This window comes from Rutilus rutilus (genome assembly GCF_951802725.1).
Source record: "Rutilus rutilus genome assembly, chromosome: 3".
Classification (NCBI taxonomy): domain Eukaryota; kingdom Metazoa; phylum Chordata; class Actinopteri; order Cypriniformes; family Leuciscidae; genus Rutilus; species Rutilus rutilus.
The window spans coordinates 52,085,385-52,099,381 of NC_140211.1; the positions used below are offsets into that span (position 1 = coordinate 52,085,385).

A 13,997-nucleotide genomic window follows, 5' to 3' on the forward strand; every position below is an offset into this window, starting at 1 on the left:
CGGTTTCTTCAAAGAACTGCTGAATAAAGGAATTGACACACTACGTTTTTTTTTTTTTTTAAAGAAAGTATTGATTTATTTGTTCTTGCTCATTTAAGTCTTTTCAATGGGTTTGAATCTGGAAACATGCAAGTAGTTCTTTAGTTTTGTGCTTCATTAAGGGCCAGAAATACACAATGTCATCCTTGAGGGTGTATTTATCATGTATTTTTTCATTTATCATTTATCCTGTTTTAAAGTTATTTCAGGGTTATTTGTAATTGGTTTCAATTTGAAAATATTTGAAAATGTAATTTATTCCTGTGATGAGACAGCTGTATTTTCAGCATCGTTTCTCCAGTTTTCAGTGTCACATGGTCCTGATTTGCTGCTCAGAAACATTTCTTCTTATTATTATCAATGTTGAAAACGGTTGTGCTGCTGATTTCAACCGTGATGCTATTTCAGGATTCTTTGATGAATATAAAGTTCAAAAGTACAGCATTTATTTGAAATAGAAATCTTTTTAACATTAAAAATATTATTAACTGTCTTTTTTGATTAGTTAAGTCAAGTGCATCCTTTCCTTTCCAAAAGATAAATCGTACTAACCCCACATTTTTCAACGGTACATTTGAATAAGTATATCTATTTTTATTTTGTTTTATTCTACATATTTTCAAAATGAATTTTTATTAACTCCATTATAAATTCATACTTCTATATAACATAGGCCTAGAAATTTTTTTTTATTTAAAAACAATTTATTTTTATATTTCTAGACATATCCAAAATGGAAATTTGTGTAATTTTACACATTTCACTATAAATTCATTCATGAATACATCTCTTTACTCTTAATATTATATTAGCCTACCATCATTTTTTTTCACTATCTACACTATAAAACATGTTTCATACAAAAGTCGTAAAACCAAATGAAGAGGTCTTATAGCTTAGCCTTCATCTTAGTTTCTAGTGCTCATTCACCCCTGAGTAAGATCTGGGAATCATCTCAGCCAACAAAGAAACAGATGAACTTTCGGCTTGTGTTTTGCTTGAATGCAAAAGAAATTGATGTTTGTTACGGTTGTGATTGTGGTGGAACCATGCGTTCCAGCAACCAGTAAACCTCGTCATCTTGAGAGATGTGTAAACTGAATTGAGAGCTTCCAACTGGACTGTTTCAGCCAGTTGCAAAGCTTCATCTTGATTCATGAGTGAATCTGTGCACTGTTCTGTTTATAATGTGAGGGAATTCTTCTCTCTTTTAATGTTGAGAAAATGATAGAGTTCAGGGTATAACTAGCTAAACCCTTGTCTTTCTAACATGTTGGAAGTGTAAACATCTTTGATCTTTGCGTGCTTTGATAGCCTGAGGAATTCATCTTCGGCTCTCTTGACGGCTCGGTGGGTTTCTGCGTCTGGGCTTTTTGGCACAGTTACCTTCCAGTGCTGCTCCCTGTGTGCCCTCTCTGGCTTTGTTTTCACACTTCTCTCTCGCTCCTATCCCTTCCGCTCAGAGCAAAGCTCTGCTTTTGTCATTCTAATAAATTGAGCTAAAGCCAGAGATGTCAGCAGTCTGATTCACGCATTATTCTCTGCACTGTGACGCTTTGTTGGGAGTGTGTGTGTGTGTGTGTGTGTGTGTGTGTGTGTGTGTGTGTGTGTGTGTGTGTGTGTGTGTGTGTGTGTGTGTGTGTGTGTGTGTGTGTGTGTGTGTGTGTGTGTGTGTGTGTGTGTGTGTGTGTGTGTGTGTGTGTGTGTGTGTGTGTGTGTGTGTGTGTGTGTGTGTGTGTGTGTGTGTACTTTTGAAGACTGAATTGGTAAAAGGCAGATTTTTATTTTTATTTTTTTACCTTATTGTTGCAGTTAAAGGTATAGTTCACCTAAAAATGAAAACTCCATGTTTCAAACCTGAATTACAACTTTGTGAGTTTTACATCTATTGAAAGTGAATGGGGCTATGAAGCTCCAGAATTGCAAAAAGCATCATAAAAATATCTTACAAGTGCTCCATACATCTGGTGCACTATATATATATATATATATATATATATATATATATATATATATATATATATCTTTTGAAGTCACATAGAAACTTTGTTTGAAGAACAAAACAAAATTGAAGTTGTGGTGATGCTCAATTTGTGAATGAATCATTGTTTTGAAATGATTCAGATCTTTTCATTGAATCAGTTAATTAAGTTCACAAAACCTGAATGATTTGTTTGGAATGATCCGGTACTTGCGTTTGACGAACTGACCCATGGGCTGTTTACACAACACCATTTTCAACTAAAAACTAAATTTTTATGTGTTTTGGCCGTTCATTTACACGACAATGGCGTTTTGGGGGACTGAAAATGCAAACTTTTAAAAACGGGATTCAAAGTAAAAAAAATTGAAAACGATACCGTTATTGTCTCCATATAAACTACAAAAACGAGAATTTGTGAAAAGGTGACATCATGTATATTACGTGTTCAGTCTATAGGCGTGTAGTGTTTCTTTAAAAAGTGACATCGCCTACTACTGGCCTGGCAGCATAATACAGCGTTTTTAATCGTTTTCATGGATCTGTGTGAACAAAGACGCCTGTACTGCTCTGTCACTTGCAAAATAGTAAAACCAACATGGAGAAATCATGATAGTTTTTTTCCAGAATGTCCATATTGCCCACCCCTAAATCCAAGTCTTGAGAGGAGTTACGAGTGCTTTTATGTGATGAATGGATGAATCAGGGGTTTATTTGACTATCATTTTACTTTTTGATTAATGCACATCAAATATGATAAACAGGATAGCTCAAAATGTGTGTGTGTTTGTCACATGCTAGAACGAACCTCAATGGTGGTGTCAAGAAAGTTTAAACTTTGTTCCGTGGACTTTCAATGGAGGGACAGAAACTTCTCAAGTTTCATTTAAAAATATCTTAATTTGTGTTTGAAGATGAATGAAAGCCTTATGGGTTAGGAACGACATTGAGTAAATTGACAGAATTTCAATTTTTGGGTGAACTATCACTTTAACAAGTCACTGATTTCGGTCTTTTCATCCACACAGAGCTACCATATGACTTACGAAGACTTGCATTAACTTCATTTTATGATGCTTGATTTATTCTGATGATTTATTTCTTTAATACAAAAATATTGTTTCAGGCAATGGCGATAAGCCAGCATATTTGTGTTGAAATTTGACTAGACATACATTTGGAAAATGTCAAATGTTTTTCTTTTTTAAAAGCCTCTCCTAATGTATCCTGAGAAATTTGAGTTTGAGCCTTCCATTTCCCCCCTTTTCCCCTCTCACTCCCCCGACCCGTGTGCAAAGGTTATGAGCAGTGCCACTGGAACGCGTGTTTGCCTTTCCACTCCAGAGAACTGCCCACTGTGACCTAAAGCTCCGCCAGCTCTTCTCTGTAGAAGTGTTCTCTCACAGAAAGAAAAAAGCTTTTCCATGTGCTATTCCACGTTTGCTTGACATTAAACTTTTCTTCTGTATCCGTTTCAGAAAAATGTCTTAATCAAGAATGGCATGTCTTAGAGATTCTGTTGATCAGAGAATAACAGCTTACAGGTTTAGAATATCAGGGCTTAAATCCACAGTAAGGACCTTTTCCCGTCACATGTGCACTTCAATGAGCCGAAGAACGACTCACTATATTGATATAGGAACTATTGTTGTCTAGAAAGCTTCATTCATAATGTTTCCTGTCCACAAAACTGTCCAGGTGCTTCACTGCTCTCACAGTTGACTGCCACTGCCTTTGTTCTGACAGCATCCCGTTATTAACAAACGCTTTGTGGTTTGATTCGAACTGGTAGAAGATTGTAAGGATGTAAATTGATTTTCCCCCACCTCTATTATCAATGTTGAAAATAATATTTTGGTGGAAATCGTCATACATTTTTTTTAAATGTTGTTGTTCTTCCAGAAATCCTATAATCATTGATATGACCTTAGTCTACCTTCTCTTTCTTGCCGTATTGTGTGTTGTGTGCTCCTCTATTCCACTCTCAAACCACAAATGGCACGACATCAAAGAGGCTTGCATGGTTAGTCCGCCTTTGACGCAGGAACTCTGTGATGATGTTTTGAACATTGCTGGCTGACTAGCGCAGGTGTGGGCTCTGGGTATCAGTGACGGTAGCCTTTGAACTTACCCGCCCTTTGTCGGATTCTGGAATTGCTGCACGCTCACTCATTTAATGTTCGGTCAGTGTTGCTGCTGATGGCACTAGTTTAAAGTCCCCATGAAATCAAAATGGAGTTTTTTTTGGCTTTTAATATGAATGTGCATACTCAAACGCATTTATTAGATATAAGTGTTCAAAACTTAGTTTCTCACTTCTGCCAATATAGATAAATTATTTTGATGACATCACTCCGCACTTCACCTTCTCATCAGATTTTCTGACCAATCAAATGCTCTCGAGAATCTGAAGCGTCCCGCCCCCGATACTATAAATAAACGCTGAAGCTGCGGTTGAAATCGGTCACTTGTTCACACAATTACTATTTTCTACATGGTGAATGACACATGCACTATATAGGGGATAGAGAACAATTCGGACGTAAATGTGTAAATATGCTTTCCATTGGGGCGAATGTGGTTTCACACAAACCGCCACTGCGTGACACAGTACCACAGAGCGGATCATATGCGCGAGTCTGTGCAGACCACAAAAGGTATCGGATACATTTGAATTCTACACAGAATGCTATATTTTAAAGCGATGGAGCAGATTGGGAGGAGAAACGGTTAGACAGACTCTACATTAGAAGCAGCACTGACGAGTAGAAGAGATAACACCGGTACCATGCACCAACATAAATGACATAATTTTCAAACAAAACATCTTCAACATGATTGTCCAATGTTTTGCTTTAGTAATAGTTTTATATTTAATCTAAAAGGGGAATCTATTAGTGATGGAATCAAATGCGGCTTTGATGAGCTCAACAGCTGATTGGCCGAATCAAAACACGATTGGCTGTTTAAAAAGGGGGAGGAGCTGTTTGCTAGGTCCCACCCTGTCTTCCTGTTTCAGTGGAAATTGCGTCAACGCATTGAATGAATAATGCTGGATGTTTCAAGGCACTTAATGAGCCTTTAAGCACTAGCCGTCAGTCAGTTTCTGCTAAAGCCATTGTACAGTGGTCGTTTACAGTCAATTCCTATAATTGATGCATAATATAGTGCAGTGCATCAGGATATTATTGAATTACCTAAATGGATTCATTTTGCATATTGAATTATTACGTTTGAAGAGGTTCCAATCCTCATGTTACGTTACACTGCCAAATGAGAGAGACTTATTAAGGGGTGTGCATTGACTTATGGCTTGATGGCTACGGCACGTCAAGCATCAAAAGGTTTGAGTGTTATACCCACTGGCATGTTTTCTGAGTTTTGAATAACCTGTTATTATAGGGTTGGGTTGGCTCAGTTTAGCTCATGTTTGAAATGGCCTTTTTTTTTTTTTAAGTGTTTGATAATGTTCACTGCCTAAAACTGTTTTATCTTCGCAGGGACATAAAGAACAACATAATCACACATATTGAACCAGGAGCTTTTTATGGACTTTTCGCCCTCAAACGACTGTAAGTATCATTCTGTCTTTCTAGAGTGTAAAATGTGTTGACGACAACAGGGTTATTGTAGTTGACAAAAACTAACACCGTAAAAAAAAAAAACATTTGTTACTTGAAATCAAATCAACTTTTAAAGGTGCTGTATGTACAGAATGTGTGTTGTTGTTTTTTTACTGTACTAAAGCATAAAAATACCATAGTATGTTATATTTAGAAAACATGCTAAGTTCACATACTTGTTTCTCTGAAAAACAATGCTGTAGAGCTGCACGATTCTGGATAAATTGAGATTCATGATTTTTTTTTTTTTTTTTTTTTTTAAATAGAGATCACGATTCTCCCACGTTTCTGAACAGACAAAATAACATGTAATTTACTCTGACAAATGTTAATTGCCGCAGTCTATTTAAAATGTTTAATGAATCCAAATGAATTTTTAACCCTTTCCCCGTCAGCATTTAAAAAAAAAAAACATAAAAAAAAAAAAGGTTGCCAGCCACCACCAGCATTTTTGATCATTTTCACAATTTTCATGGCTCCCAGAATATTTAGTTGTATGAATATCTGAACATGCAAAATATAAAAAGAAAGAACCTCAAAGAAAGAAAGAGCCTCTGCTTAAAAAAAAGAAAGAAAGAATTATAATTATAAATCATTTTTATCCAGACATCAAGAGCTGTATTAATATCAGTGAATCTTCATTCATAAAAAGATGCCAATAAACAAGTATTTATAATATACTATCTTTATGTTGTCTCTACATTAATTTGGAGATTAACTGTGCAATTATTACATTATAAAATATCTAAACTAAATATAAACCTATAAAAGCGTGAAAGTGTTTTTAATTGCGATTAATCGTGATTAATCACAGAATTTTTTTTATTAATCGAGTAAAGTTTTCTATTGATTAACACCACTTTTTTTATTCTTTTTTGTTTTTATTTTAATTTTTTTAGCTAGTTGCCAAGGTAACTTTTCATTTTCATTTACAAAAACACGACGTTTATATAACTTGAACTAAAATTCAAATGAAAACATTTATTGAAACATATAAAAATAAAAACAAATTCTGAATATTAATAAAAACGATAACAGTATCTCAGTGATACTAAAATAAATCTGGTTGACACCTCTCTTGCAGAAATGCTCTGATTCGAGTAAAAACAGTTTCACTGTTGGGTGTGTGTAACCACGGAAATAAGACTTCATCTTTCTGCAGTTCTTCACTCCAGATGGACAATGTCCAGACAGCACTCTGCACAGCATGACTGATGCTATCTACGTGTGTGTGTGTGTGTGTGTGTGTGTGTGTGTGTGTTGAGAGCAAGAGACTTGGAGAAAGAAAGGAGAGTTTGTTCCTTGTTTTGTGCAGAGTGAAGTATGTACATGTGGTGAGTGTTCGGCTATATACGTTCTTTAGACGCACACTCAGAGGGTTCGTGTGTATGGCGTGGCTGTGTAATATGACTCACTTCTTGCCAATATAAACTGCTCTTTGGCTGGCTGAATGGAGAAGTATGCAGCTCTCCTGAAAAAGAATAGCTGTCTTCCGAACTTTTGAGAGAGTGTTCAAGATGAATTTTCACAGTTTTATAACCCTAGTTACTTTGCCAAGTGTCCTGAACTTTAAAAAGAAATGGCTGATGCTAATTAGAAAATGTATTCATTTTTATCTTGAGAACTAAATACTGTGTGAGATGATATCTAAAAGTATTCTCTTAAAAGACATTTTTGTCATAATTTTTATTAAACTGTAAAAAAAATACATATTCATAACTGAACAAAGAACAGATATCAAGAATTATTCTTTAAAAAGAACCATGTAATATTATCTGTTATATTTAATAATATTACATATATTTCATACTAAGATTTATGCCTAATCATTCTGCAGTGTTAACTGTGCAACTGCTCAAATGTACACAGGACCCCATCACATATTGATGTGCTTTTTGATGTTGAAAGGAAGCTTGTGATAAATCAAAGTGCTATAGGTTTTTTTTTTTTTTTTTATGTCTCATGCTTGTATGTCTGAAAAATGTGGCTTGACATTAAAGTGAGTGATTAGATGGGGTTTAGAGACCTTTGCCAAAAACATGTTGTGTCGTGTACGAAGATTGGGACGACTGCTAGATTGACATTTAATGGTTTTGTCTGGGATGTAATGGTAGTTTGGCTGTCAATATTGTATAAATATAGGCACTAGCAGGATGAGATCATTTCCTAATTGGTGTTTGGTGAGGTGTATATTTTATGTTTTTAGAAGTGTATGTTTTGCTTTATTAAAAGCAGTTATGAGGCTGTATGAATGCTCTTTCACTCCATCAAGATCAGTGTTGTTATTGTAAACTAAAACTTAAAAATTATTTTCATTATTCAAAAATAATCTGCAATAGAATCAAATTAATTGATGAAATGCAACAAAACACCTTAAAGTTAGAAATGTTACATGGCAAAAAAAAAAAAAAAAAAAATTTAAATTACAGAAGCACATACAATTACTAAAAATGTAATTAGTAACAAAAATACAAGCTAATTCAAACTATTACACACTTTAATAGTATAAAATAGTAATGGTATATAGGCTAATATAGTATAATAATTCTGCATATAATAATATTGTAATATTATATAAACTAAATACTAAAATAACACTGATCAAGACCAGTGTGGAACTGATGGGATCAGTCATGGTGTCATTTACAGCAAAAAAAGAAAAGAAAATTAATTTTCTGTGCCAATTTATAAATGTACAAATATTATTGTGTGCGTATCAATCAATGGGAAAAAAACGCTCATTTACAGCTACAATAGGTATTCAGAATATAAAAATACTTGATGTTGCAAATTGTATGTGGTTTTATGCATTTGTTTCAATTAAAATTGTTGTAAAATGCTTTTTGACAAACCCAGGTAAGAAATTATAAATAATAGTGCCTGTACAAGTTACCAAACAACACTTTCTCTTATCTTTTGTACCTTGCAGAGACTTGTCCAAAAATCTGATCGGCTGCCTCCATGTGGATGTGTTTAAAGGTCTCACAAACCTTGTTAAACTGTAAGTCATGTTTTTGTTACTACTCTGAACCTAAAGAAATTGTTTTCAAACTTTAATCAATATAATTATATTTAATTAAATTAATAACATTTAATAGAAATATGGGTTATTCATGGTCACATGCTTTTAGTGTAAAATTAATCTAATACACATTTCACCCCCTTTAATGTATAATACACTGAGCCAAAACATTTTGGCCACTCACAGAAGCAAACATTTTTGATAATTTCCTATCAAGGCCACATATTAAATATTGAGTATGTTAGATGGTAAGCAAACAGTCAGTTTTCATAATAAACGTGTTGGATGCAGCACAAATGGGCTGGAATAAAGATCTGAGCGACTTAGTCATCTGGCTGTAACAATTAGGCCCTTATCAGTGTCAGAGTATCATTGAAACAGCAAGGATTGTGGGTTGCTCCTAGTCAGCAGTGGTGAGAATTTACCAACAGTGGTCCAAGGAGGGACAAACCACAAACCGGCGACAGGGTGTTGGGCGCCCAAGGCTCATTGATGCACTAGGGTAACGAAGGCTATCCCGTCTGGTCCTAGCCAAAAGAAGGTCTACTGTGGCACAAGTCACACAAAATTGCACTCTGCTGCGTATGGTGCTGCGTAGCCGCAGACCAATCAGAGTGCCTATGATGACCCCTGACCACCGTCAAAAGCACCAACAAATGAGCCCAGGAGTGTTGGAACTGGTCCTTGGAGCATTGGAAGAAGGTTGTTTGGTCCAGTGAGTACCATTTTCCTTTACATCACGTAGACAGCCATGTAAAAGGCGCACAAGTACATGGCTGTCTACGTGATGTAAAGGAAAATGGTACTCACTGGACCAAACAACCTTCTTCCAATGCTCCAAGGACCAGTTCCAACACTCCTGGGCTCATTTGTTGGTGCTCATGTGGGAGGACGACAAGCCTGTGGAGGGAGTGTGATGCTCTGGGCAATGGTTTGCTGGGAATCTCTGGGTCCGGCCATTCATGTGGATGTAAATTTGACACGTGCCACCTACCTAAACATTGTTGCAGATCAGGTACATCCCTTCATGATGATGTCTTCTCTGGTGGAAGTGGTCACTTTCAGCAGGATAAATCACCCTGGCACACTGCACTGATTGTTCTGGAAATGTTTGAGGAGCATGATGAAGAGTTCAAGGTGTTGCCCTGACCTCCAAATTCCCCAGATCTCAATCTTAACTGAGCTCCTGTAGGATGTTCTGGTCCAACAATTCTGATCCATGTTGGCTCCACCTCACAACTTTACAGGATTTGAAGGAACTGTTGCTAACGTCTTGGTGCCAGATACCACAGGACACCTTCAGGGGTCTTGCAGAGTACATGCTTCGGTGAGTTGGCGCTGTTTTGGCAGCACACGGAGGATCAACAGCATATTAGGCAGGGGGTCATAATGTTTTGGCTCATCTGTGTATAATCCATCTCATAATGCGAATTTAACGTGTTTATCCATTTATCTGTCTGTCCATCTATCCATCTACAGTCTGTTTATATGCAGATATTTTTATTAGATTGTGATGAGAACGCAAATGTCATTGGTGGTGTTTGGCTGAGATTCATTAGCCTAATTACCCTTCACAGAATTCTGAAACTCATAACAGATGTTGTTAGATGAGCGTGTTAACGTTGACTTCCCATGGGTGTAGCAACAGCTGCAGGTGTAACAGTGAGCATCGTCTTCACCAGGTGAAGGTGAAGATTATAATTGATCCAGTCATTTCAATTAAGACAGCAGTTGAAGCACTGAACAGATTTCATCCCAAACAGATGTGATGTCAAGGGTATACAGGGGGAAAAAAAACTGTTTGTAATGAGGCTTTTTAGTTTAACATGTTAATGGATCCCACTTGCATGAATTGGACTAGTATTACAATTAAGTTTTGTTTTTTGTTTGTTTTTCTCATTTCAAACAGCAGATATGACATTTGTCAGATCAGAAAGTGTTGCTCATTAGATATTTAAATAATTTAGCACAATCTTCACAGACTCTGTTGCAATGTTGCAATCATAATAATAGTTGTAACAATATTCCATTTTATTCATCATTCAAGATACTTAAAGGTAGCCTGGATGCCAGCCAAACTTAGCCCCGCCCACAACATTTGAGGTCGGGAAGTTCGGTCTGGACTTGATCCGTTGTGGAGCAACTATGCTCGAACCAGAGCTGTTCGGACCAATCAAATTGTCAGGGCGGGCTTTATACGATGATGGACAGATGATCAACTGTAACATAATCATCCACGTCACCAAAGAGCGCTTGGGTTGAATTCGTTTACAACAAAGATGGCTGCCGCTGGAGAATTGAGATGTGTAGATTCCGCCATTGCGTCTGTTATTGAAGATATCGACAACAGCGCATTCATTTTAAAAGAGGAACAGAGAACCGCGATCAAGGCATTTGTCGATCGGAAAGATGAATGAAGAACATGCGTCGCTTACTCCGTTGCTGTGATTGGTTGTAGGTCTATCCAATTGAGTGCAGAGGCATTTTCTTTCCTGGTTCGGTTGAAACACGCCCCATAATCACAGCCCAATGGAGCAGTATCAGACTCATATTCTGACTAGAATCTGAGTATGACGACGTCAGGCTAATTTAAAGGGATAGTTCACCCCAAAATGAACATTTTTGATTTACCCTTGATTTACTCACCCTGAAGCGTAAGTAGCGTAAGCTTTGGCTACGTTCACACTGCAGGCTGAAACGACCCAATTCCGATTTTTTTTTTTTGCCCCTATGCGACCTGTATCTGATCTTTTCATGACAGTCTGAACGACACAGATCCGATCTTTTCAAATGCGACCCAGGCCACTTGGGTATGTGGTCCAAATCCGATACGCACGTCATTGATACGCGACAAACGTCATAAGTCTGCGTTGAAGTAGTCGTCGGTTTGAAAACGGACTGCATATTCGTCGAGCTGAGGTAAACCTCGACGAGCCCGTTAATTAAAAAGTAAAAATAAAAGCCCACGGCCACCATCATTATATATCCAATGTGAATAAGAGTAGACTAATGTTATGTTAACTTATTTGTGCTGATATTAGATAGGTCAGCGGCTGCTGTCTGCTGTTGTAACGGTCGCTGCGCGCGCTCGTGTGTGTGTGTGTGTGTGTGTGTGTGAGTGAATCACAGTTAGTTGAAGTTTAGCTACTTCCGCAAACAACAAGTGACGTCGTTGACCGTTGAGTACTCTTTTGCGCATGCGGGTCACTTCTGGGTCATTTCACGTTCACACAGGAGATCACAAAAGGTCGCATTTAATTGGAAATGTGAACGGCCTTGCAAAAAAATCGATTGAGCATTAAGCCCTGCAGTGTGAACGCAGCCTTTGACACCTCTCGCGGTTCAAACAAACAGTGCTGGGCAACCGCATTCGTCATTACGTTGTGCATCAAATTCTTTTGGCGTAAGTCGACTTGCGTACGGCCATCTGCCGGAAGCTAGTTATTTTAGTCGATAAAGTTTTAAATACGGATGTTTTTCTTACACGAACGCATCGCTTCACTTCAGAAGGCCTTTATTAAACCCCTGGAGTCATTTCGAGCACTTCTATCACGGATGGATGCGCTTTGATGGACTTCCAAAATAATATACCCATTGACTCACATTATAGAGCTAGGAAGAGCCAGGACATTTTTTTATATAACTCCGATTGTATTCGTCTGAAAGAAGAATGTCATGTACACGTAGGATGGCTTCAGGGTGAGTAAATCATGGGCTGATTTCATTTTGGGTCAGAATCGCTTTTGAAAGTGGTTCGGATCTGATCAGTACCACAACACACTTGTAGCCAATCAGCAGTAAGGGGTGTGTCCACTCATGATGGGGGAGGAGAGAGAGTGGGCAAAAAAAGCACTTTCGGTGTTCGGCCGAATATGTAAAAAAAAAAAAAAAAAAAAACGAATACATTTTGCCAAACAATGACGTTTTTGATGATGCGCTCAAATATCAACCAGCGTAGAGTGAGAGGCGCGCGCTTTATAAATGCAGCAAACATGTCGGCGGCGTGGAGAAATGATCCAGGCCGAGTTGGATTTGAGAAAGCCGCTAGGTGATGGAGATGGTCAAGTGATGCACAGCGCAGGAGATGAAAACAGCGCAGAGAGAAAACCGGCTCGTACTACAGATGAGCCGCGCACCGTCTCGCTGTCTGACATGTTCGATGAGATCCTCCAAGAGAATAACCCATTTGCAAGACAGAGGACAAGCTCAACTGCTCAACAGTTAGATGGTTATCTCTCAGAAGTCCCCACCCCCAGGAGCAATAACCCTCTAGAGTTTTGTTTCATTTGTTCATTTGTTGCACTTTTCAATGCACTTTTTTTGTTGTAGGCATACAGTTAATTTCTTTCAGCAGTCAATAATAGGCCTAACACGGGCTATTCAAGAAGGGGGCCTTCAAAGATGGCCAAATCAATTTTTTTTTTTTGTTGTTGTTATATTGTTCTTTGTTTGTATAATATCTGCTGGAATGTTTAAAAAAAAGTTCAGTGTTTTTTTTCCTGAAAAGCAAGACAAAATAGTAAAAAGCAAATTTTTACTATTTAATGCAATGGTGAAAAAATTGGCAAAATAAATGGAAAAAATGCGAAACACCGCGTTCGGTATTCGGCCTTCGGCCAAGCGTTTCATTATTATTTGGCTTCGGCTTCGGCCAAGAATTTTCATTCCGGTGCATCCCTAAGGATTATGATCAGGCAAGAGCTTTAGGACCCGCATTAATATTAGAAAAGCGACCAAAAGACCAAAGCGAAAAGGCCTGAAAACAGACGCAGAGGTTGTTTCTGCTCCATATGCGAGTAATATTGGTTTTGCTATGTTTCACAGAACCAAGATATTCTGTTGTTGTAATGTTAGCTATAGTAACAGGACAGTTTTGAGTGTCATTGTTTGTCTGGAGCTCGTGTGTACTCTTTTATACTGTGTTCATTTTTTGTTCTTCCTTGTTTTTCTTTTTGTCATCTTTGCTTAATCTCTGCTGCATCTCTGCTAAATGACTAAATGTTTGCTTATTTTTTTATTTTTGGGGGGTTGATTTCAACAGTGTTTCTCAGAAATCTCTTACTGCATCTTTAAGGGCAGTTTGCTAAATCTAAAACAACTATGACTTATGATGGTAACATCAGTTTCTATTTAAGATGGTATATTTTGCTCATTACTGCCCCATTTTCGTTGTAGTAACCTTTCGGAGAACAAGTTTTCTTCACTTTCTCAAGGGATCTTCGACAGCCTTGGCTCTCTGAAAATACTGTAAGTGTTTTGTTGTACTTTGCATAATTTGCACATGTTAAAATTGCAATGTGCAATACCTAAAATAAAATTAGTTTGTGTTCAC

General features: G+C 37.3%; 1 protein-coding gene across 1 annotated transcript in view; it reads left to right on the forward strand.

The window, feature by feature from the left end:
• adgra3 (adhesion G protein-coupled receptor A3) overlaps positions 1-13,997 on the forward strand; it is a 46,886-nt gene that overhangs the window by 12,923 nt on the left and 19,966 nt on the right. Inside the window, exons 3-5 of the mRNA XM_084405179.1 lie at positions 5,521-5,592; positions 8,573-8,644; positions 13,841-13,912. Of these exons, the coding sequence (XP_084261305.1) occupies positions 5,521-5,592; positions 8,573-8,644; positions 13,841-13,912 (216 nt within the window). The remainder of the gene's footprint in view (positions 1-5,520; positions 5,593-8,572; positions 8,645-13,840; positions 13,913-13,997) is intronic.